The following is a 22,600-nucleotide window of genomic DNA, read 5'->3' on the forward strand; positions in this document are numbered from 1 at the left end:
TTTAGTAGTGCACTTGTGATGAGCCCCAGGTGTTGTATGGAAGTGTTGAAACACTATATTGTATACCTGAAACTAATATTACACTGTATGTTAATTGGAATTTAAATAAAAACTTTAATAAAATAAAATAATTAGTAATTAATGCATAATATGCCTATATCTTTACATGTTTATTTCATCTGTGGACATTAATCATATATTTTGCATTGATTCTGTAGCTTTTATCTCTTTTATAATATTTTGTAATTTTTGATTGTGGAGACAGCACATCTTCAAAGTTTTGTAGCACTAGGTACCATAAAATGCCATTTTACGACTCTCCAGTCATTAAAATATTAGTACTACTGGAGCAGTGTCAAGAATTCTGCTTACTACTTGGGGATTATGTGATCATCATGTTGGGGTTTAATGGATAAAGGCTAAATGCAACATGGCCCTGTGTTTTATTTGACCATATGATCATTTAGCACTGTAATGTGAATCCAGTACAGCTGTCAATTCTGACTTTCCAATTATTTTAGAAAATATGCAACCCTATATCTAATTTCCTAAGCAGAAATGATATAGGGAATTTTTTTTTATTATTAAAAAGAAGTATGAGAGCTCTTTCTGCCTAGGTGATCACCTCCTGCTTTAATTTTGGGATTAGCAGCCTAAAATTAATACTTAAAGATAATAAATAAAAACACAAAATTTTAAAAATAAAGAAAAATCTAAAAAACATTTAAATTAAATTAAATTAAATTAAATTAAATTAAATTAAATTAAATTAATTTTATCTTGGCACAGAGCAAGCGGGAAGTTACTTAGCAAGGTTCCGGGTTTCCTCACGCCCCGCCCGCCCTACCACAGCTAAATGGTTTTCGTCCTTGGGGTGCTCTGTCCTGCGGAAAGCAATCCGTGTCCATCTGTCCCAGCTCTGCCCGCCCGCCTCGCATCTACCCTTCTCTTCTGACTCCGCCCCACATCTGTCCGGAACCGCCTCCCGCTGAAGCTGACCCAGTGCGCGTCCGCCAGTCAGTCCCTCCGGACCTGCCGCGAGTCTCAGACTGCCGAAATTACCGCGCGTCACTCGGTCCGTACCCGGTGGGCATCTGGGGTATCTGGGCGGTCTTCCGTCCCCAGCGTGTGTGTCTGTCTGTCTGTCTCTCTGTCTGATCCGCCTTCTGCAGCCTGCCTTCCGGCCCCAGCGCACCAAGTCTTTAGTCTGCCCTTTCACTGACGCTGAGTGTGTTTAGCGGCCTTAGCTGCTAGCCCGCCTGAGACCGGCCAGGCAGCCGGCGGAGGAATACACGTTTGGCCCCTGTCCAGGTTAAGAGAATTTTAAGCCAGTAGGAGCTCGAGGCCTATATTTATGCTGAAAACGGGTCTCGAGGCCTCTGTAAGCCAATGCGAGATGTGGGGGGCCCAGCCAGCTGCTTGATGATTTCTTACAATTAAATGAGGAACAGAGAATTTCTTTCTTACTACTGGCTTTTAAAACAGATTTTAAATCTTAATGTGTGGAAATTATAAGTTCTTTAGGTAGAACAGATTCGTTATTGGGATGCATTGTTGTCTGATGTGTTTGTTCTGAGTCCGCTGACCAGCTGTTTCTGAACTTCATTTTCTCAGCCTCAACAGTGATTCTGAAACTGCTTTTAGCTTCCTTCGCCTTGGCTTTCTTCTTTTTGTGAACAGCTGCTTGGCCCATAGCTTAGAGAAATCAGCCTTTTTTTCTCTCCCGCGAAAGCCTCCTTCCTGTGCTTAGAAAGATGGGGAGTGGAGAGCCTAATCCTGCTGGCAAGAAAAAGAAGTACCTCAAGGCTGCCCTGTACGTGGGTGACTTGGACCCAGATGTTACTGAGGACATGTTATATAAAAAGTTCAGGCCTGCTGGCCCTCTGCGCTTCACCCGAATCTGCCGTGACCCTGTGACCCGCAGCCCCCTGGGCTATGGCTATGTTAACTTCCGCTTTCCTGCAGATGCTGAGTGGGCCCTGAATACCATGAATTTTGATTTGATTAATGGCAAACCTTTCCGCCTCATGTGGTCTCAGCCAGATGACCGGTTAAGAAAGTCTGGAGTTGGAAATATATTCATCAAAAACCTGGACAAATCCATAGATAATAGGGCCCTTTTTTATTTATTTTCTGCTTTTGGGAACATTCTCTCCTGCAAAGTCGTATGTGATGACAATGGCTCTAAGGGTTATGCCTATGTGCACTTTGACAGCCTGGCCGCTGCCAATAGAGCCATCTGGCATATGAATGGGGTGCGGCTCAACAACCGCCAGGTGTATGTTGGTAGATTCAAATTCCCAGAAGAGAGGGCAGCTGAAGTCAGAACCAAGGATAGAGCAACTTTCACTAATGTTTTTGTTAAAAACTTCGGAGATGACATGGATGATGAAAAACTGAAGGAAATCTTTAGTGGATATGGGCCAACTGAGAGTGTTAAGGTAATAAGAGATGCTAGTGGGAAATCTAAGGGCTTTGGATTTGTGAGGTATGAGACGCACGAGGCTGCCCAAAAGGCTGTGTTAGACCTGCATGGAAAGTCCATCAATGGGAAAGTTCTGTACGTAGGGCGAGCACAGAAGAAAATTGAACGATTGGCTGAGTTAAGACGAAGATTTGAACGGCTGAGATTAAAAGAAAAAAGTCGGCCTCCGGGGGTGCCTATCTATATTAAGAACCTGGATGAGACCATCGATGATGAAAAACTGAAGGAAGAATTTTCTTCCTTTGGATCAATTAGCCGGGCCAAAGTGATGGTGGAAGTAGGGCAAGGCAAAGGGTTTGGTGTTGTCTGCTTCTCCTCTTTTGAAGATGCTACCAAAGCAGTGGATGAGATGAATGGTCGCACAGTGGGCTCCAAGCCCCTGCATGTCACCCTGGGCCAGGCCAGGCGCAGGTGGTGAGAATAAGAATGCTCAATTTGGTGCAGCCTTTAGCTGGTGCCTACTTAGTTTGGGCTACTTTGTGATGAGGTTATTTTATGCCAGGCTTTTCTTTTCTTTACTTTTCTTTTCTTTTCTTTCCTTTTCTTTCTTTCTTTCTTTCTTTCTTTCTTTCTTTCTTTCTTTCTTTTTGAAGTAAATACTTTCTTTTGAAAAAATAAGTAAAACTAGAAAACCTTGTTCATTTTAGTGAAGAATATAATTTCTAATTGTAAAACTGTCATTTTGTACCATTTCTTGATAAAATATCCTTAGGGTATATAGAATAAACTTTGTCCCTCCACATATTGTTTTCATTATTATTATTATTTACCTAAACCAGTCAAGGTGAGGTACTTGAGTATATTTACTTCCTTATTGCAATTATACTGCTAAATGTAATTTCTTCTATGAAAATATTCTCAAAATGGCCATTATTTCTGAATCTATCATACAGAAAAGTTCTAACTTGCTTTTTGAGAAATCAGTAAAGCAGGGGAAAATGTATATGATCCGATGAACATTTGTGCATAATTTTACTTTATTATTTAAAATGGATATTATTTTCAAAAGATCTGAGTTTTCTTTATTTCGTTATACATTTTTCCCCTTTTTAATGTATTGTGGGCATATCAGAGAGTTGACAGTGGCTTTGACTAAGTATTGGGAGTTGTATTCAACTTCATGCCCAGAAATAAACCTATTAGTGTTTTCTCAATTAGTATATTAGAAAATTAACACTTTAAGCATTATTAAAATGATGAATTTTATCTTAAAAATCTTTCCTGAGAGAGTTGATATATGAGTACAGTCTAAGCAGCATTCTTGCCACTCATTTTTTAAAACTCCTTAGTAGTACACATGGGTCATGTTAAGTTAACAAAAAAGGTAAATAACTGCACTGAATTGCCTTTACCTATAGAAAATTTTAAAATTTTTACTTCAGCGTCTATAAAGTGTCAATAAAAAGGGTAAATAATCCATATAATGATGTTGAAAAATTACTTTGAAGGACATCTTTTATTAAACTTGTCGTTATCTCTTGTAAATTTTTGAATACATCCATGTGATAATATTCACAGATGTATCAAAGCCTCCATCTGTTATATGAGAGCTATTAATCCAGTATGGTTCTCTTTATGTCTGGCTGCTTCGAAGTTGTGACAAGATGTCCTGTTCTATATTGCAGTTACATTATTTATCCTGTAATTTCTAGATTGCAGATTTTCAGTATTTTACTTGTAGTCTCCTCTTTTCTCCACCCATCTACCTTCCATCCATATTACACTTACTTTTATGTTTTCTTTAGATTGCCTTTCATTTAATATGTGAGTGTTCAAATCATTTTGGAAGTAGAGAAATAATTACTTAATTTATGTAAAATTTTAAAAAATCCTTTTTAAAAATAGGGTTTATTCACATCATATATCCAACCATAAAAAATGTGTTGTCTCTATTCTTAATTGGCTTTTATTATGTTAACTACAAATTTTAGGTTACATGCATAATACAACATAGATATATAATTTCGTTAACACTTGTTAGCTATTTTCCCATAAAACAAAGAGAAAGAACTTTCTCTGTGTAATTGTTTATCTACAAATTACATGTATATTCATTATCAAATATTTTCAAATGGAAATCACTGTTTTTATTAATCATATACATAATACATGCTCATTGTTTAAAAAATGTACACAATGCAGGCATTTATAAAGAATTAATTATAAAGAATTAAATTCCCACAGTTCAGAGATAACCACTATTTAGATTTCATTGCATACATATACTTTTCTCCTATGTAAACACACTCTTTTACAATCAACAAAAAAATACTATATGTACTATTTTGTGTTTCTTTAAATTTTAAGCTAAAAAAATATCAATCTGTAACATCATTTTAGCGACTGCATAGTATTCCATTGCGTGCATGTACTATAGCTTATCTAAGTAACGCATTGAATAATACTTACATGTTTTCCAGTGTTTTCTACATTTGTAAACAACCTTGTGATGAACTCCCTTGCTTAAAACAGTATGAGTTATATGAACTTGAGGAAAAGTATCTATACCATGTAAAAGCTTAGGTCTGCTAAAAATTAGAATGCACATTATATTGATATATGTATCAAAATTCTGAAAAACATTCAAGATATATTCTTTACTTAAATTGACAAAAGTAAAAGTAAAAACTAATGGGATATAATTTTCATATTTTATGAGCCCACTGCTTTACATAATTGTGACCATTAAAATATATGAAAACAGTGCAACCTGAAATAAATTTAAAATATCTACATTGGTAATTACTTACTATATGCACTCTCTATTCCTTTTTACCAATTACCAGTTTTTATTTGAATTTATAAACTTGAAGTGTTAGTGTTAACCAGAACCTTTACAAATGCTTTGAATCAGTATAAATCATGCAAGATTTCTAGAAGGTAAAAATCTTCAAGTATAAAAGCATTTAATACATTTGAGGAAATTATTTAAGTATTTAAATAATTATTATTTTTAAAAAGTTAGCCATTACAAATAAAGGAATAATTAAAATATGCCCAAGTACAGATAAATTATATGTTAGGACACTGCAAAGCAGTAAAAAACAAAACAAAACAAAACAAAACAAACCTCTGTAAATTCAGTTGGTAAAAAGAAAGGGAAAATTATAAAGGAAAGATAATCTCTATTTGAACACAAACACCTGGGTAATTTTTCAATCTTGTACTTTTCATTTTTAACTACATTTAATAGACTTACAATTAAGGTTTTCAAGGGGGAGCAAAACAACTGAACAGCTTAAATTTGTGAAAAAAAACATTAAAAATAGGATATTAAAAATTTGTGAAAAAAACATTCATTTCCTAGCGCAAGATAATTAGTAAATTAGTAAAACTATACTGTCAATTGTCATGGTAAACTTAAGAATGGACTATTTAATACAAGTTTTGTTTGTTTTCCCCAGCCTTTTTCAGCTTTTCAAAACAGTCACTGTACAAACTTCAAATGTGCCCAGGAGAAGAAAATTAAGAACATTGCTTTGTGATTGTAAACCATCATATTAAAAGTTATTCTGGTGAGACTATTCTGTACAAAAAACTTCTTCATATACTGTTGCCTTTCTGGTTGTATCTATGATTAAGGGGACAAACAAAATGTTACATGTTAATTGATATTTTCAGTACAGGGGAAAATGTAAGAATACTATGTGTTTAAGGGAATATTTAGGAATGGTGTGAATGCCATCCTACCTATAAATAAATGGCTTTATTTAAGGAAATAGTTTAAAATGCATCAGTAAATTACTGAATATAGATGATATATGTGTTCCCAGCATCTACGTTAATACCTGGAATATAGTTAGCATTCCATGGTTGCTTTTTGAATTATCCCTCAATTTGTTTGTTTTTCAATTGTCTCCTCAGTATTTCACAGGAGAAATGAGTTATTACAGAATAAGCCATTTTTTAATCAAATTTCATCCCATAAAGAAATAATTGAGAGCTGATTAGTTACATAGATTGGCGCTTCTAATATGGTGTTACTGGTGACATAGACTAGTGCTTATCCTGTTGAGATGTTATCAATACTTTTACACTTCTCATGATTTCTTTTTTTATTATTGTTCAACAATTTATTGATGAGTTTATCTTAGACAAAGCTTCTAATAATTGACATAAGTTAAATGAAAGTATATTTGTATATATTTTTTAAATAAATTAATGGGATGTTGCTTCAAGACCAAGACAATTTCCACAAGGCCTTGTTCCTACATTAAATCAAGTGATCACAAGAATCCCTGAAAAACTAGTGCTTGTGCATGTGAAATTAATTGTTTCTTACATACTTCATGGTGTTACTTCCCAAGAAATATAACCTAACAAATGCTTTCTTTGAGATTCAAGAGAGTTAATATAACCACTTGGCTTCAAGGGATCATGGTCAGTAGTTAGAAATAATCTAGCTACCATTGGAAATCTGAGAAAGGCCTAACTCAATGTACAAATATTGAGGATATAATTTATATGAAACTTAAAAAAAATAACTCCAAGTACTTTCACCGTCAAAAGTCAAATTCAGTTTTAAAACATCTCCCATTTGGCACACAAAAATGACCAGTGTTCTCATTAAATTTCTCAACAGAAGTTTGGAGCCTTTGCATTTTATTTAATTAAGAAAATATTTAGTTCTTTGGAGAGACTTGCAAGAAAAGAGATGAGTGATGCTATTATATGTCATGACTGTCTCAGTTATCAGAGTAAATTAGTTTCTTTGTTTTAAAACTAGTAAGTGAAACACCAGGTGTTGGCATCTTTTCTATAAAAAAAATAAGCCTTCTATAATGTAGAATAAATAATTTTACAAATTTTTGAGATTGATTTAAAATTTCTAAAAAGGTAAATTATACTTTTGGAAAAGCAAAGACTTTTTAAATCAATATTTAGGAGCATTTGAAAAGTAATTTTAAGCAAATTTACACAGGATTGCAAATGACTCCTTTTTTTATTAAATTAAAATTGACATACTAATTATATTAGTTTCAGGTGCACAACATATTGATTCAACAATTCTATACATTACTATATGCTCACCATGGTAAGTGTAATCACCACCTGTCACTGAACAATGTTATTACAATATTATCGACTACATTCCCTGTGTTGTATTTTCATCCCCAGGACTTACTTCATAACTGGAAGTTTGTACCTTTTAATACCATTCATCTATTTTACCCACTTCCAGTTTGTTCTCTGTATTTAAGAGTCTGTGTATTTGTTTGTTCATTTGCTTTGTTTTTCAGATTTCACACGTAAGTGAAATCATATGGTATTTGTCTTTGTCTGATTTATTTCACTTAGTATAATACTCTCTAGATCCATGTATGTTGTTGCAAATGGCAAGGTCTCATTTCTTTTTATGGCTGAGTAATATTACATTGTGTATATATACCATATCTTCTTTATCCATTCATCTGTTGATGGACACCTGGGTTGCTTCCATACCTTAGGTATTGTAAATAATGCTGAAATAAACATAGGGTGAATATATTTTTTGGAATTAGTGTTTTCATTTTCTTTGGGTGCAAACAACTCCTTTATTTTTTTTGTTTCAAGTTTTTATTTAAATTCCAATCAGTTAACATATAGCATAATATTAGTTTCAGTAGAATTTAGTGATCCAGTTCTCCTCAGAAGTGCCCTCCTTAACATCCATCATGCATTTAGCCCATCACCCCTCCCACCTCGCTTCCAGCAACCCTCAGTTTGTTCTCTATAGTTAAGAGTCTGTTTTACAGTTTACCTCTCTCTCTTTCCCTCTTTATGTTCATCTGTTTTGTTTCTTAAAATCCACATGATTGACATCATATGATATTTTTATTTCTCTGACTTATTTTGTTTAGCATAATACTCTCTAGCTCCATCCACTTCATTGCAAATGGCAAGATTTCATTTATTTCTATGCCTGAATAATTTTCTAATATATATATATATATATATATATATATATATATATACACTTCTTTGACTTCTTTATCCACCTATCAGTCAATGGGAATTTGGGCTCTTTCCATAATTTGGCTATTATTGATAATGCTGCTATAAACATCACGGTGCATGTGTCACTTTGAATCAGTAATTTTGTATATTTTAGATAAATATCCAGCAGTGCAATTGCTAGATTGCAGGGTAGTTCTAGGTTTAACTTTTTGAGGAATCTCCATACTGTTTTCCACAGTGGCTGCACTGTTTGCATTCCCACCACCAGTGTTAGAGGGTTCACCTTTCTCCATCTCCTCAACAACACCTATTGTTTCCTGTGTTTTAAATCACCTTTCTGATTTCACTTAGCATAATACCCTCCAGTTCCATCCACGTAGGGTATTATGCTAAGTGAAATTAGTCAGAGAAAGACAAATATCATATGACTTCACTCATATGAGGACTTTAAGACACAGAACAGATGAACATAAGGGAAGGGAAACAAAAATAATATTAAAAACAGGGAGGGGGACAAAACATGAGAATCCTAATATGGAGAACAAACAGAGGGTTACTGGAGGAGTTGTGAGGGTGGGATGGACTAAATGGGCAAGGGGCATTAAGGAATCTACTCCTGAAATCATTGTTGTACTATATGCTAACTAATTTGGATATAAATTAAAAAAATTAATTAAAAAAAATCACCTTTCTGAGGATTTTGGGCAGACTACATCCCTGAATAGAACTACACACAGAGAAGAATTTGCAAGCTTTTTTTTTCCAAAGCTTTAGGGAACCCAAAGAATCTCCCTAGTTAATTTTATTGCACAAAAATTTATTATATGTTAATTTCCTTACCTATAGGAGTAAATACCATATTTTTTTGTGTGTGTGTGATGAAGAGAGGCCCATTACATTATGGCAGAGATAGTGGCAAAGTAATGCAAATTAAGATGAAGAATATGTTTTCCTATTCATTAAAGAGTTGTTTTGGGGGCACCTGGGTGGCTCAGTTGGTTAAGCATCCAACTTAAGCGTCTCAGGTCATGATCATGTGGTCAGTGAGTTCTAGCCCCATGTCAGGTTCTCCGCTGACAGCTCAGAGACTGGAGCCTGCTTTGGATTCTCTCCCTCTGCCATCCCCCTGCCCTCTCTCTCAAAAATAAATAAACATTAAAAAATAATTTTGTTTTAAATATGGGATTTATGAATTAACCCAAGAATAATTAAAAGAAGGGATATAGATAAATAAAGAAAATATTTAAATGTTATAAATATTTAAAAATAAGGGCAGTAAATGTCTGCCTGGCTTGATATCTACTTTAAGTTGAAGCATGATGAATAGTTTTCATTTAGTTTGTATGGTTATTCTTAATACTTATTTGACTACTACAGTAATAGTAAACCTTAGGAAACTTTCATTTGTAAGTTAATTTCCTAAAAAGAAAATCATCGGTACTACTCTACTTGTCTATACTCACTTACCTCCATCACCTAATCTCAACTCCATCTTTTGTTGAACACAGAAGCTTTTATAAGGCATTTTTAGTTTATGTAGTTTGTCTAAAAATTATCTAAAACATTTCTAGTAGAGGTGTGTGTGTGTGTGTGTGTGTGTGTGCACGTGTGTGTGCGTGTGCGTGTGTGTGTGTGTATGTGTGAGATATTGTACCATTTTGTCAAGATTAAATTTCAGGACTTGCATGTTAAGCCACAGTAGAGAGTAGGATATGTAAACTGTTTATATATAGATGAATGTATCTAGCTGAAGATATTATTTTTAAAGAAAATGTACCATATAAAAATGATGTTAATTTGTTAATTAAACCAACAAAAACTATGGGCTCTGTTTAGAATTGTGCTTTCATGCTGTACACATGTTCTAGAGCATCTGAGTACCAAAGACTGGGTAATACAAACAGAAGTATATATTGCTAATGTGGTACAAATTTTGAGATGTGAAAGCCATATGCCAAGCATAACAAAAAATAATGCTAAGAGACACTGCCCAACTTTTCTGAAGTGGCAACTTAGGAAATGAAAATGAAACTATATGTAGCCCTTAGTTGTTTTATGGAGACATACCACAGTAATGTAAACTCTTTCAGGCAAAGAATAAAAATTTATGAGAAGATACAGTTTTCTAAAACTTCTATTATATGTTGATAAAAGTAAAACAAACTGTGAAGATTGAAAAACAAGTATGAACTAAGTATGTCTCCCCCTTTAGTATCCAAAAAAAAAAAAAACAGTTTTACTTAGGCAGAATAATTTTCTTAGACCACTGGGTCATTTGCACTTTTTATTTTTAGTTTGTGGGAGATGTATATATGTAATATATTTTCATGATCAAAAACAAATATATCTCCTCAAATATCCTATTTATAAGGTGATAGATAAACTGGAAACAATGTTACAACTTTTCCTCAGCAGCAAGTTTCATCACAGAAATCATTCAAGGTGGGTTACTCATACAAGTAATTGCAGGTTTGAATTTTTTTTCTCAATTTGGGGCCAAGAATTTATGACTATGGGAGTTGTGTTTTAATTCATCTGGGATCATAATTCTTTTTATTTTTATTTTTTTAGATTTTAATTTTTTCCCAACGTGTGGCTCAAACTCACAACCCTGAGATAAACAGTCACACACTAAACTAAGCCAGCCATGTGTCCCATGGGATCATACATTTTTAGAACACTGTCTGCTAGAACTGTTTATCTTGCTAAATGTGCAAAGACCACTTATCAGGTAAAAATTGAAAATGTTATTAAGTACTTGAAATAATATGGGATTTGTTCATAAAAACGAGATTAAAGTTCATTAAATAAATAAGAATACTATCTTAAATAATTTTAGTCACTCTTAGGAATTCATCACAGATAATAATTTCAGATAAATTGAATACACATATTTTGAAAAACAAGAAATAGAAAAATAAAAATTAATATTTTGTCTCCAGAGAGAGAGAGAGCTTTTACAAAAATATGTATAAGTGAGGATTGGATACAAAAGGGGAAAAAATCATGGAAATCTTTCACAACTACTCAGAGAGGGAAGCCACTTTTCTCTGGAGCACCATTAGTATAAACCAAAAAGCAATGAAAATGTTGGGAAGGTAGAGAAAAAAGGCAAGGTTTGGTTCTTAGAAATATGAACTTCAGACACCTGTGTAAACTTCATTAAGAAGACTCCAGATTTAATGATTAAAGTTGTCTCAGAGGATAAATTATTTCTTCTTTTCTTCCTTTTGCATATACTACCTAAAATCTTCAGGACTTTCCAGAATTTTTATTAAGGTATTCCAGCAATAATTTCTAACTTCTAATAACAATGACTGGAATGTACTATATATAGTGTTTTTATTTTTTAAAGCTCCTTATGTCTTGTTGTTTACACTGATGTCACAACATTTGCTCTTTCCAAGGTGCATTGGTAGATTGTTAAATTTACTATGAAACAAATAGTAGATCATTCCTATCAAAAATTCAAGGTTTGTATGGCAGTTGGGGCAGGAGTTAGTACTAATTCTAGCATAATTAAGATCTTGTGTTTATAGGGAAATTGGACAGATGGATAGATTATGGATAGATGGATGGATATGTGCATATATATAGATAAATACACACATATACATAAACAATAATAAAGGGGGGATAAAAAGAGATAAGAATAGATGTATGGAATTTATGAATAATGATGTGTCTATCGTTATCATATGGGTTCAAATTAAGAGTTACAAAATTTCTAGACCAAAAACCATGCTTTGATCCCTAGCAGTGCTATGTTCCAAGGAAAGGTGACTGCACAATTCTTGACAGGTGTTAATAATTATAGGCAGGTGTATCCTGTGGCAATTCATTCCAATAAGATATGTACAATGAATTTATATTTACCAGCATGCTGATGGTGAAATAATAGCACAAATGTAGCTCAAAGACACTACTGAAATTTCCTCAGTGCAAGTTGGCATGCTGTGTTTTTTTAAAAATTTTTTAAAAATTTTATTTAGTTTTGAGACAGAAAGACAGAGATAGACACAGAGAGTTTGCAAGGGAGGGGCAGAGAAAGGGAGACACAGAATCTGAAGCAGGCTCCAGGCTCTGAGCTGTCAGCACAGGGCCCAACATGGGGCTCAAACCCACGAATTGTCAGATCATGACCTGACCTGAAGTTGGACGCTTAACCAACTGAGTCACCCAGGTGGGCCTGCATCTTGTGTTTTTGAAAATTTGGTCTAGAGTGTATCAGAACTACCTGGAGTGTTTGTTAAAACTGAGATTCCTAGGACTTACCCTTGGCTTACTGAATCAAAACTGACGTAACAGTGGTGAAGGTGGGGTGTACAACAAAAATTTACATTTTTCTCATAGTCTCCAGGTAATTTTTATGCATGCTTACAAATATCTAGACAGGAGTCAGCAAACTTTTTCTCTAAAGGCCAGATAGTAATTATTTTAGCCTTTGGGAGACAAGAAGTAACATCAAGGATATTATATAGATACTTATACAAAAAGAAAAAAAGACAAATTTCCACATATTTTAAAATTGACAAAATTCAAAATATAATGAAGACAATGATACAAAGATATTTTTCATAATATAATTCTAATGAAAAGAATTTGGGGGATTACATGTAGCTTAATTAGTGTTCATCAAAGTTGTGTCTTTCAGTTATCAAATAGATTGTAAATGTGTTCATGTATTAAAAGCTTTTAAGTATGCAGGCCATGTAAAAAATTGTGGCAGCACAAATTTGGCCTGCAAGTTACAGTTTTTCAACCTCTGATCTAGAAACCCTGGTCTACATACTTTGGCCTAGAAAGTATCTCCCAAGATTAGCTACTTAGAATAAGTAATAATAATAATATGAAAAACCTTATTAATTGATACAATTTAGTTAAATAAGTTACAAATGAAATAAAGTTAAAAAGGAAAACAATACTGATAATAGTCAAACCATAAAAGTGCTAGAAAACTGTACAAGTGGCTCTTTTTTTCCAAATTTCTGGAAAGAAAAAAATTCTAAACAAATCCTAGATGTAAGTATCTGAAATTATCAGCTCATAAAAAGCATCCCATTTTAATAAGAAAAAATTATATATACATAACATATACATGTATATACTGTGTTTATATTTGTGTATGTGTATGCATAAAGTGTATACACTTACAACAAAACATTGAGTAATTTTCTTCGGTTATAAAATTATAGGTGATTTTTTTTCTTTTTCATTATATATATTTTCTAAATAGCTTATAACTAAAATGTAGAATATCTTTAACGAAGAAAAACTATTTAGAATATTAGAAAGCTTTTATAATAATTGAACTCTTACTGTTGTCACCCTCTGTCAGTTCCTCCTTGTATGTTCTTCATCTCAGTAAATGGCAGCTCCTTTCTTGCAGTTTTAGGCCAAAAACTTTGGAGTTATTCTTAACTCTTTTCTTTTTATCACACTCCGCATCCAGTCTGTCTGGAAAAAATGATGGCTAAATCTTGAAAATATCCTCAAAATCGTATAATTTGTTATCACTTTTTGTTGCCAACAGCTCAGTCTGAACCATGTTCATCTCTCACCTAGATTATTTCAGCAGTGAAAGGTCTTGTGCTCAGTGAAGTTCAAACTCCTTACCAAGGCCTTATCTTGCTAATTAAATCTCTTACTCTTCTTCACCTCTCTACATCACTCCCACAACACTGTCACCTCAATATTCTCAGAAATATCAAGCACATTACTATGTCAGTTCATTTGCTCCTGCTCTGTCCCTTCACCTGGAACTCTCTTTATTCAGATATTTTCATGGCTTATTCTATAAATGTACTCAGATCTCAACTAAAATATCACCAAATAAGAAAGTATTTTCCTACTCCTGTATACATAATGGCAAGCCCCATTCCCTTCCAAAACTCTTTATTCTTCCTAATATTTTTCTTCATAGAATTTAAAAATATCTGATATATTTTATGTTTATTTCCATTGTTTTCCCTCATCCCACTACCTCTAAACTCTATTTCAGTCCCTAAAAAAGTGACTCGTATGTAATGATAGTAAATATATGTTTAACAAATGAACTGCGTAACTTGATAGAATGTAGCATGACAAAGAAGAGTGATATTTATATCATAGAATAAAGCAGACTGCATTTTACTGCTAATTAAGCAACAGCAACATGAAAACCTTTCCACATAGAACAAAAGAGTAATGAAAATACATTCAATAAATATTTATAGTGCATGTGAGGCTGTCTGAAAATTGGAACAATTTGTAACTTTTTTTACCTTTCTATTTTTAGATAATCCAAATTTTATTTAATGAATATATATGATTTCATAATGGATAAACCTGATGATCTTTAGGAATTATCAAGAGATGGGGATCCTAGGTAGCTCAGTCGGTAAAGTGTTCGACTTCAGATCAGGTCATGATCTCATGGTTCATGACTTGGAGCCCCACGAGGGACTCTATGATGATAGCTCAGAGCCTTGAACCTGCTTCAGATTCTGTGTCTCCCTCTCTCTCTGCACCCCCCCCAAAAATAAACATTAAATTTTTTTTTAAAAAACCAAGCCATAATTGAATAAATAAAAAATCAAATCTTATGACTTTGTCTAGATTAATATTTTATTATTTTTTCAATTTTTTTGTTTATTTAGAGAGAGAGAGTGCAAAAGCACAAGCGTGAGCAGGGGGGTAGCAGGGAGAGTGCAAGAGAGAATCTCAAGGAGGTTCTGCACTGTCAGCATGGAGTTTGATGTGGGGCTCAAACCCATGAAGTGTAGGGTCATGACCTGAGCTGAAATCAAGAGTTGGACACTTAACTGACTGAAGGACCAAGGCGACCCAATATTTTATTCTTATATTTCTCTTAACAAATGAAAATTGAAAGACAACTAGAAACAGGGAAATACACCAATTATGCCAGATCAATGGTTACAATTTTTATTTTTGTATAAAAAATATCCCACAAATCAATACAAGGTCACATGGGCAAAAGTAGTTTGTGAGAGAAATATATACACAACTTTAAAAGAAAAAGAAACAAATAACAACTGTATAGAAAACATATGACAATGTTCAAGGTAGCTAGTTAATAAATGCAAATTTAATGAGACACCATTTTCACTTAACAAATTAGTAATACTGAAAACATTAGTCAATGCTGGTCAGGCTGTTAAAACAAACACTCTCAATTATTGCTAATCAAGGTTTAACTTGTTAAAACTTAAGAAAAAAGTTATTTTCAGAATTTGCTTTAGTATCCTTAAAGTCGTTCATACCTTTTCAACGGGATTACCATCCTAAAACCCATATATGTACAGTTCCCCATTAGACTGAAAATTTCACTTTGAAACCCTCATTAAAGATCTCTGGAGTAATTACCATACCTCATCATTCTATCTGGGCCATGAGAACACCCCACTGTAATACCACAACATAATCTCCAAGAAAAAAAAAAAGTGCATTATGTTGGCAAGTTTAACAACTGAATCCTAGAAAAACTCACTTTTCTTCAAATATGGCCTTCTCTTATCTATCTGCTTTTCTCATACAGCTACATCTATCAAAGATCCGAGATCATAGAAGGCATGTAATACTGATTTGTTAATCGAGTTATTGAAAACACATCTTATTTCTCTTTGGATTATTGTTTTTCTATTGTTAGAAAAAGAGGATAATAACCAGAAAGAAGGGAGATACTCAAATAAAATTATCATCTGCCAACCTACAATTCATAGGTTTATCTTGATCTTAAATTTTCTTCTATGTTAGCATCCAAATTACACCAAATATCTATTTGATCATTTGGGCCAAATAAGCATGTTTGTGCACACATGCATGTGGGTGTGTGTATGGGTGTGGGTGTATGTTTGTTTATATGGTTTTGTGTGTTTGGAGAGAAGAAGGATTATCACAGTTGTCCGGTCAAAGTAATTAAAATACTTGAATCAGTTATAAAAGTAGAGATAATCGCCAATATTTTCCGACTTCCTTATATAACTTCAGCATTCACTAACTCAGAACTGCAAAGGAAAAGAAATGAAAATGCTTTACCAAATGAAGGCTTTACCAAATGAAGTATATTTAAAACAGAATAAAAGTGTTAAGGAAAGACTATTATTGAAAGACATAGTTTGTGTTTTCACCCACTACGGAAGGAAACATAATATTCTATATAATCTGCCTCCCCAAAAAAACATAGCATAGAGATACTTGGGAATGAGTATAGTGTAGATGTCAGCCTCAATATGTATCTGTAGTCACTTGTAAACTAAATTGTTTAACCAACAGAGCAACTATTGATAGATAAACAAAACAAGCATGTTATTAATCTATTTACAGGAATTACTAGAACTGAGAAAAATGGTTATATTTGTTTCAAATTAAGCTGACTACTTTGGCAATTGTTTTTATCTTTCTAAAGGAAAGTTTAGGAATTAATTAAAACGGTACCTCATATTTCTTTTTCTTTATCTTTATATGTCTATTTTTAAACTATATTCTCAAATTTTTATTAGTTAGAGGAAAAATTCCTTTAGTAAATGTAAAGTATTGGAAATCTTTTTTTCCCTTTAATTTTGAAAAGCATTATCTCTAAGTTTCCCTTTATATTAAAAAAAACTTTAATTACAATGGATAATTTTTTACCACTAGCCATGAAAGCATATGTCATCTTGTCCTCTGGGTCATTCATTCTCTCTTATTTCACAGAATGCTTAACAACAAACACAGTGTATAATTAAATTCAGATTTTTCTTAAGTTGTGGCCTAGTATAAATTAGTCATAGTGCTTTTAACTCCTTGAACCATTTAAAACTATGGTATACTTTCTTTTATTTATGAATAAAAGGTTTGTGTCATGTAGAGGATGGGAAGATGATCATCCCTTATTAATTGATAAACAGTATTCACAAAAATGTGGGAATGACCAATAATGCAAGTATATTTTCCCCAATATTAAGCCTATTCCAGTAAACATGAATATATAGATCTATATAATTGTTACATGTCAAATAATCCTCACTTTCTCAGTATTAAGTATAAGCTTGAAAGATTCACTATAAAATTGCTCTGATAGGGAGATGAGTAACTAATAATTTGTATATAATCTCAAATCAATTTTTTAAGTTTATTTATATATTTTGAGAGAGAAAGAGAGAGAGAAAGCATGGGTGGGGAAGGGGCAGAGAGAGAGGGAGAATACCAAGCAGGCTCCACACTCTCAGTGCAGAGCCCAACATGGGAGTCAGTCTCATGTACTGTGAGATCATGACCTGAGCTGAAATCAAGAGTAGGATGCTTAATCAACTTAGCCACCTAGGTTCCAGTATTCAAATCAATTCTTAAATCTATATTCCCTTCTCAAAACAGTGTCATGCTTCCAGAAATTAAATCCTTATACAGTAAGGTTTTCTTTTCCTGCCCCTGTCTTACAGTATTAGTATTAGATTGGTGACCAGACCAGAAAAGCATGTGTGAATACAATTTCATCCTGAAGGAATTTCCAAGCCCTATATATATATATATATATATATATATGGCTTCCTCCATACATTGAATCATACTCCATGATGACTTGGGTTTTCTGTTGTTCCTATCTGGCTATATACCTGTGTATCTCCAGAATATCTACGTAAACAACATTAGTGTATTCTATGAAAATATAAAGAAGTCAATCATTTATGAAAAGATTCAGTGCTATAAAAAATTAAGCAAATTTAGCATATGCAAGTATAACTGAGTAAAGCCTAATTCAAAACAGTAAAAATAAAGTTAATATTAAAAACACTTCAGAGTTAGTAAAGAGTCCATCAGTAATGAACTAAGTCATAGACTTGATGATTTCAAACGTAAACTGTTTCATGAACTTAAATATTCCATAACTCACTACATTCCAGGTTAACATTAATTCTTCTAAAGATTTCCTAATTGTTTTATTTTTTTAATTGTAAATCAACATTCTCAGAAGAAGTCAATAATGCTGCTGTAACCATTTCTATCTAATAGTGTACAATTTGTTTTAAGAAGTTCAGTAAGGCATAAATAAATAGATAAATGATTTTATATATATATATATAAAGTAAAATGACTAGAAATAAAAAAAACTACTACTATATACAGAAGATAAAATGTTGTAGATTGGAAATACAAATAATTCTGTAAATTAGCAAATTAGGATAAAAACTAGATTTCTGATTTATACTAGATACAGGTTTAATATGAAATTATTATCTTTTTATATGCAAACAGAAATATGAAGGCTTACCTTTAAAAGGTTACCATTTTATATGGTCCAAAAATATCTAACTAGAAAACAACCAACAGAAAATTAGAAAAATTAGAACACTTCATTGTGAATTTTTAGAGACATAAATGACAGGTATACAATGTTCACAAATTAATATTTGTGACTTAATATTTAAATAAATTAAATATAAAATTAATTTATAAGTTAAATGTAATAACAGTCAAGTCCCGACAATTTTTCTCATGTGGAATTTGATGAGCAGATTGTAAAATTTGTATGGAAGAAGTGGTGGTACAAGGGCTGCTGCACAGCTAGCAGAGCCACAGTCTGGGTGGCATCACCTGGGTGCTCCTGAACTCTCCACATCACCCTATCTAACATCCCAAGGGCTCCAACCCAGTGGTGATGCCCCTAACCACTGTGCAGAGAGTAGCCCCTGTAGCAGTGCCATGACCAGGTGGAGCACTTATATCGACAACTTCATGGTTGGTGGGACCTGTCAGGACATAGCCATTGTGAGCTGTAAGGACTTGCCCTCCATCTGGGCAGCAGTCTCCAGAAAAACCTTGCCAACATCATGCCAGCAAAGGTTGGTGTCCTGGTTGGCAAAGGCCAATCAAGTATTTTTGTGAATGGGATGGAACGTGGAGGCCAGAAATGTTCTGTTATCTGGGACTCACTGTTTCAGGAATGGGAATTTACCATGGATGTTCATACCAAGAGCACTGGGGGGATCTTCCACTTTCAAAGTCACTGTCACCACGACTGACAAGACATTAGTCCTGCTGATGGGCAAAGAAGGTGTACACAGTGGTACGATCAACAAGAAATGTTATGCAAGGAGTTAAGATGGTCAGATAATAGGGGGACGTTATGCTCATCTTCTACCTTGAACACAGATAAATATCAAATCATTACGAACACTCAGTAAATCAATGTGAGGACTGAGAGAACAAACTGCATATCTAGAAGGAGAAAAACAACCACAATGTGGAAGGTAGGAACTTCAGAAATCTGATTCGGGGAAGAAGAGAATTGTGGGTGCTGCAGAGAGGAGGGAGCCTTGGTCATGGAGTGAGGAAAAAGAGAAATAGAGACAGAGTGACAGCAGCATGCAGGGTATTGCACAAGAAAAAAAAATTCTTCCCCAAAACCATTGACTGGGAAAAAGAGAAGACCTAATTATTGCAACTTTTTATGAGCAGCAGAGCACAAAGTCTGAAGTTTTGGAAGTCTATCCCATAGCCAAGGTTGTGCCTGATGTGCATAATGGTGCTTCTGTAGGGAAAGAGGAAAGAGGCACAGGAATGGACAACATGGTCTGAAGATCCCATGTCGCATTGGGAGAGACAGTTGCCCTTCTTGGAGTGCATTTGGTAGAGGTGGCACTGCCTGTTACAGGAAAATAGAGATAGTGGGCACCATTGAGCAGCATGGTTAATTAACATACCAGAAGAGACACCTGTTGAAGGCAACTAATCTGGAAGACAGCATTTGGCTGCACTTTACTATAAAGTCTGAGCTCCTGCATGGCCATGAAACTGCTTTTCTGGGACAAACTGTCATCAGCCACAGCGTGGCATGACCATCCCCCAGAGGATCAGTTCAAGTCCACCACACAACAGGTCTCTAAAATTTGGAATATTGAAACCAAGCCATGCACCTAAGATAAAACACAAGAGCACCGTACCACCAGGCAGACAGCTCAGACACAGACAGAGTGAAGGTTGTATTCTGACAGAAGCCTGAGACATAAGAAGGGAGATTGTTCACTCTACTGTGAGGGCTTCCTAAAAGGTGGCAGTGTGAACTCCCCTCTCCAGGGACAAGGGAATGTGGTGATGCCATCCCCCACCCCCACTGCCACCCATCAGCGTGGACAGACTTCAGTGAGCAACACAGTGCCCACAGTGAAGACAGGAGAAGCTTACACTAATGTATATCCCTCTGTAATCTGAAGATGCATCTTTACTAAGACAATTCAGCCTGAGAACCAGACACTAGGCCCTTCCCCCAGAAGATCAGCACTAACCCACCAGAAGCACCAACTCAGAGAATGCTGTAAAACTTCAACTGTAGGAGATATAGCCTTTTCTACCAAGCAGACCAAAGCACATACAGTTAAAATTCACCACACACTGGACCAGGTCCAAACACTTCCAAATGTAAGCAAGGAGAAACTCTGAAGAGGACTGATCTGAGAGAAATAGCAGTGAAATCACAAATGGAGAGTGCACACAGAATACACACACACACACACACACACACACACACACACAAAACTTGAAGTTCCAGTCTCTGGACAGCAAATGACATAGTCTTAATATAGCCAATGCATTCAGAGCAGGAACATAAAAGGCATTCCTAACAGAGAAGACAGAAAACTAGACAAAATGTTAAGACAAATGAATTTATCCCAAAGGAAAGAACAAGAAGTCATGGCCAGAGATCTAGTCAGAATTGATATAGGGAATATGCCTGATATATATTTAAAAAGATGATAAGGTTACTACCTAGGTTTGAGCAAAGCAGACACCAGGGAGTCCCTTACCACAGAGCCAAAAGACCTAAATCTAGTGAAGCCAAAATAAAAAATACTATAGCCAAGATAAAGAATACTTTATGTATCCTGGGAAAATGGCGGCATAGGAGGATGCTGGGCTCACAGTGCGTCCTGCTGATCACTTAGATCCCACCTACACCTGCCTAAATAACCCAGAAAACCGCCAAAAGCCTAGCAGAATGGAGTGTCTGGAGCCAAGCGCAGATGAGAGGCCCACGGAAGAGGGTAAGAAGGGCTGTGAGGCAGTGCGCCCTACACGGACTGGCAGGAGGGAGCCGGGGCAGAGGGGCGGCCAGCCAGCGAAGCAGAGCCACCGAGTCTGGCTTGCAAAAGCGGAGAGGCCAGACCTAGTGTGTTCTGACAGCCAGTGGGATTTGACATCTGGAAGGTTATAAGCTAACAGCTCTGCTCAGAGAACAGGAGGGCTGTAGGACAACGGGAGGGAGAGTTGTTGAGCTCCGGGTGACAGAGCTCAGCTTGATGGGGAACAAAGGTGCTAACCAGGGCCATCTCCCTCGCCCATCCCCCAGCCAAAATCCCAAAGGCACCCAGTTCCTGCCAGGCAACTTGCTTGCACCCCACAAACACCCAACACTGTGCTTCTGCTGATCCATCTCTCCGGCGGGTCTGACTCTCTCCCGGTGTCAAGGGCCCCTCCTGAAGCGGATCTCCAAAGGAAAAGCGAGCTGAGCCTGCCCCTCCCGCCCCTGTGCACCTTGCCAATCCACCCCAGCTAATATGCCAGATCCCCAGCACCACAAGTCTGGCAGAGTGCAAGTAGACCAGACGGGCCACGCCACCCCACAGTGAATCTCGCCCCTAGGAGAGGGGAAGAGAAGGCACACACCAGTCTGACTGTGGCCCCAGCGGTGGGCCAGGGGCAGACATCAGGTCTGACTGCGGCCCCGCCCACCAACGCATGTTATTCAAGACAGCAAAGGGGAAGTGCCCCGCAGTTCCTTACCACTCCAGGGACCATCCAAAATGACTAAACAGAAGAATTCCCCTCAATAAAACGTCCAGGAAATAACAACAGCTAACAAACTGATCAAAAATGATTTAAACAATATAACAGAAAGTGAATTTAGAATAATACTCATAAAATTAATCTCTGGGCTTGAAAACAGTATAAAGGACAGCAGAGAATCTATTGCTACAGAGATCGAGGGACTAAGGAACACCCAGGAGGAGCTAAACAATGCTATCAGTGAGCTGCAAAATAAAATGGAGACAACCATGGCTCGGATTGAAGAGGCAGAAGAGAGAATAGGTGAAATAGAAGATAAAATTATGGAAAAAGAGGAAGCTGAGAAAAAGAGAGGTAAACAAAATCCAGGAGTATGAGGGGAAAATTAGAGAACTAAGTGATGCACTAAAGAGAAAT

General features: G+C 35.3%; 1 protein-coding gene and 1 pseudogene across 3 annotated transcripts; both read left to right on the forward strand.

Annotated features, from left to right (window-relative positions):
• Positions 1–961: 961 nt before the first annotated feature.
• Positions 962–7,687, forward strand: LOC125156860 (polyadenylate-binding protein 5). Of its 3 annotated transcripts, XM_047843047.1 has the most exons (3): positions 976–1,075; positions 1,615–2,896; positions 5,890–7,687. In XM_047843047.1, exons 2-3 carry the CDS (start codon positions 1,755–1,757, stop codon positions 5,987–5,989), a joined length of 1,242 nt encoding a protein of 413 aa, XP_047699003.1. In that variant the 5' UTR covers positions 976–1,075; positions 1,615–1,754; the 3' UTR covers positions 5,990–7,687. The 3 variants fall into 3 exon arrangements, 2 of the variants coding, with proteins under 2 accessions (XP_047699003.1, XP_047699002.1); XR_007148815.1 differs by lacking the exon at positions 1,615–2,896 and having other exon boundaries at positions 962–1,075; XM_047843046.1 differs by lacking the exon at positions 976–1,075 and having other exon boundaries at positions 1,099–2,896.
• An 11,415-nt stretch (positions 7,688–19,102) lies between these two features.
• LOC125156995 (profilin-1-like) lies at positions 19,103–19,501 on the forward strand (annotated as a pseudogene).
• The last annotated feature ends 3,099 nt before the right edge of the window (positions 19,502–22,600 follow it).

Source organism: Prionailurus viverrinus, chromosome X, assembly GCF_022837055.1.
Source record: "Prionailurus viverrinus isolate Anna chromosome X, UM_Priviv_1.0, whole genome shotgun sequence".
NCBI lineage: Eukaryota > Metazoa > Chordata > Mammalia > Carnivora > Felidae > Prionailurus > Prionailurus viverrinus.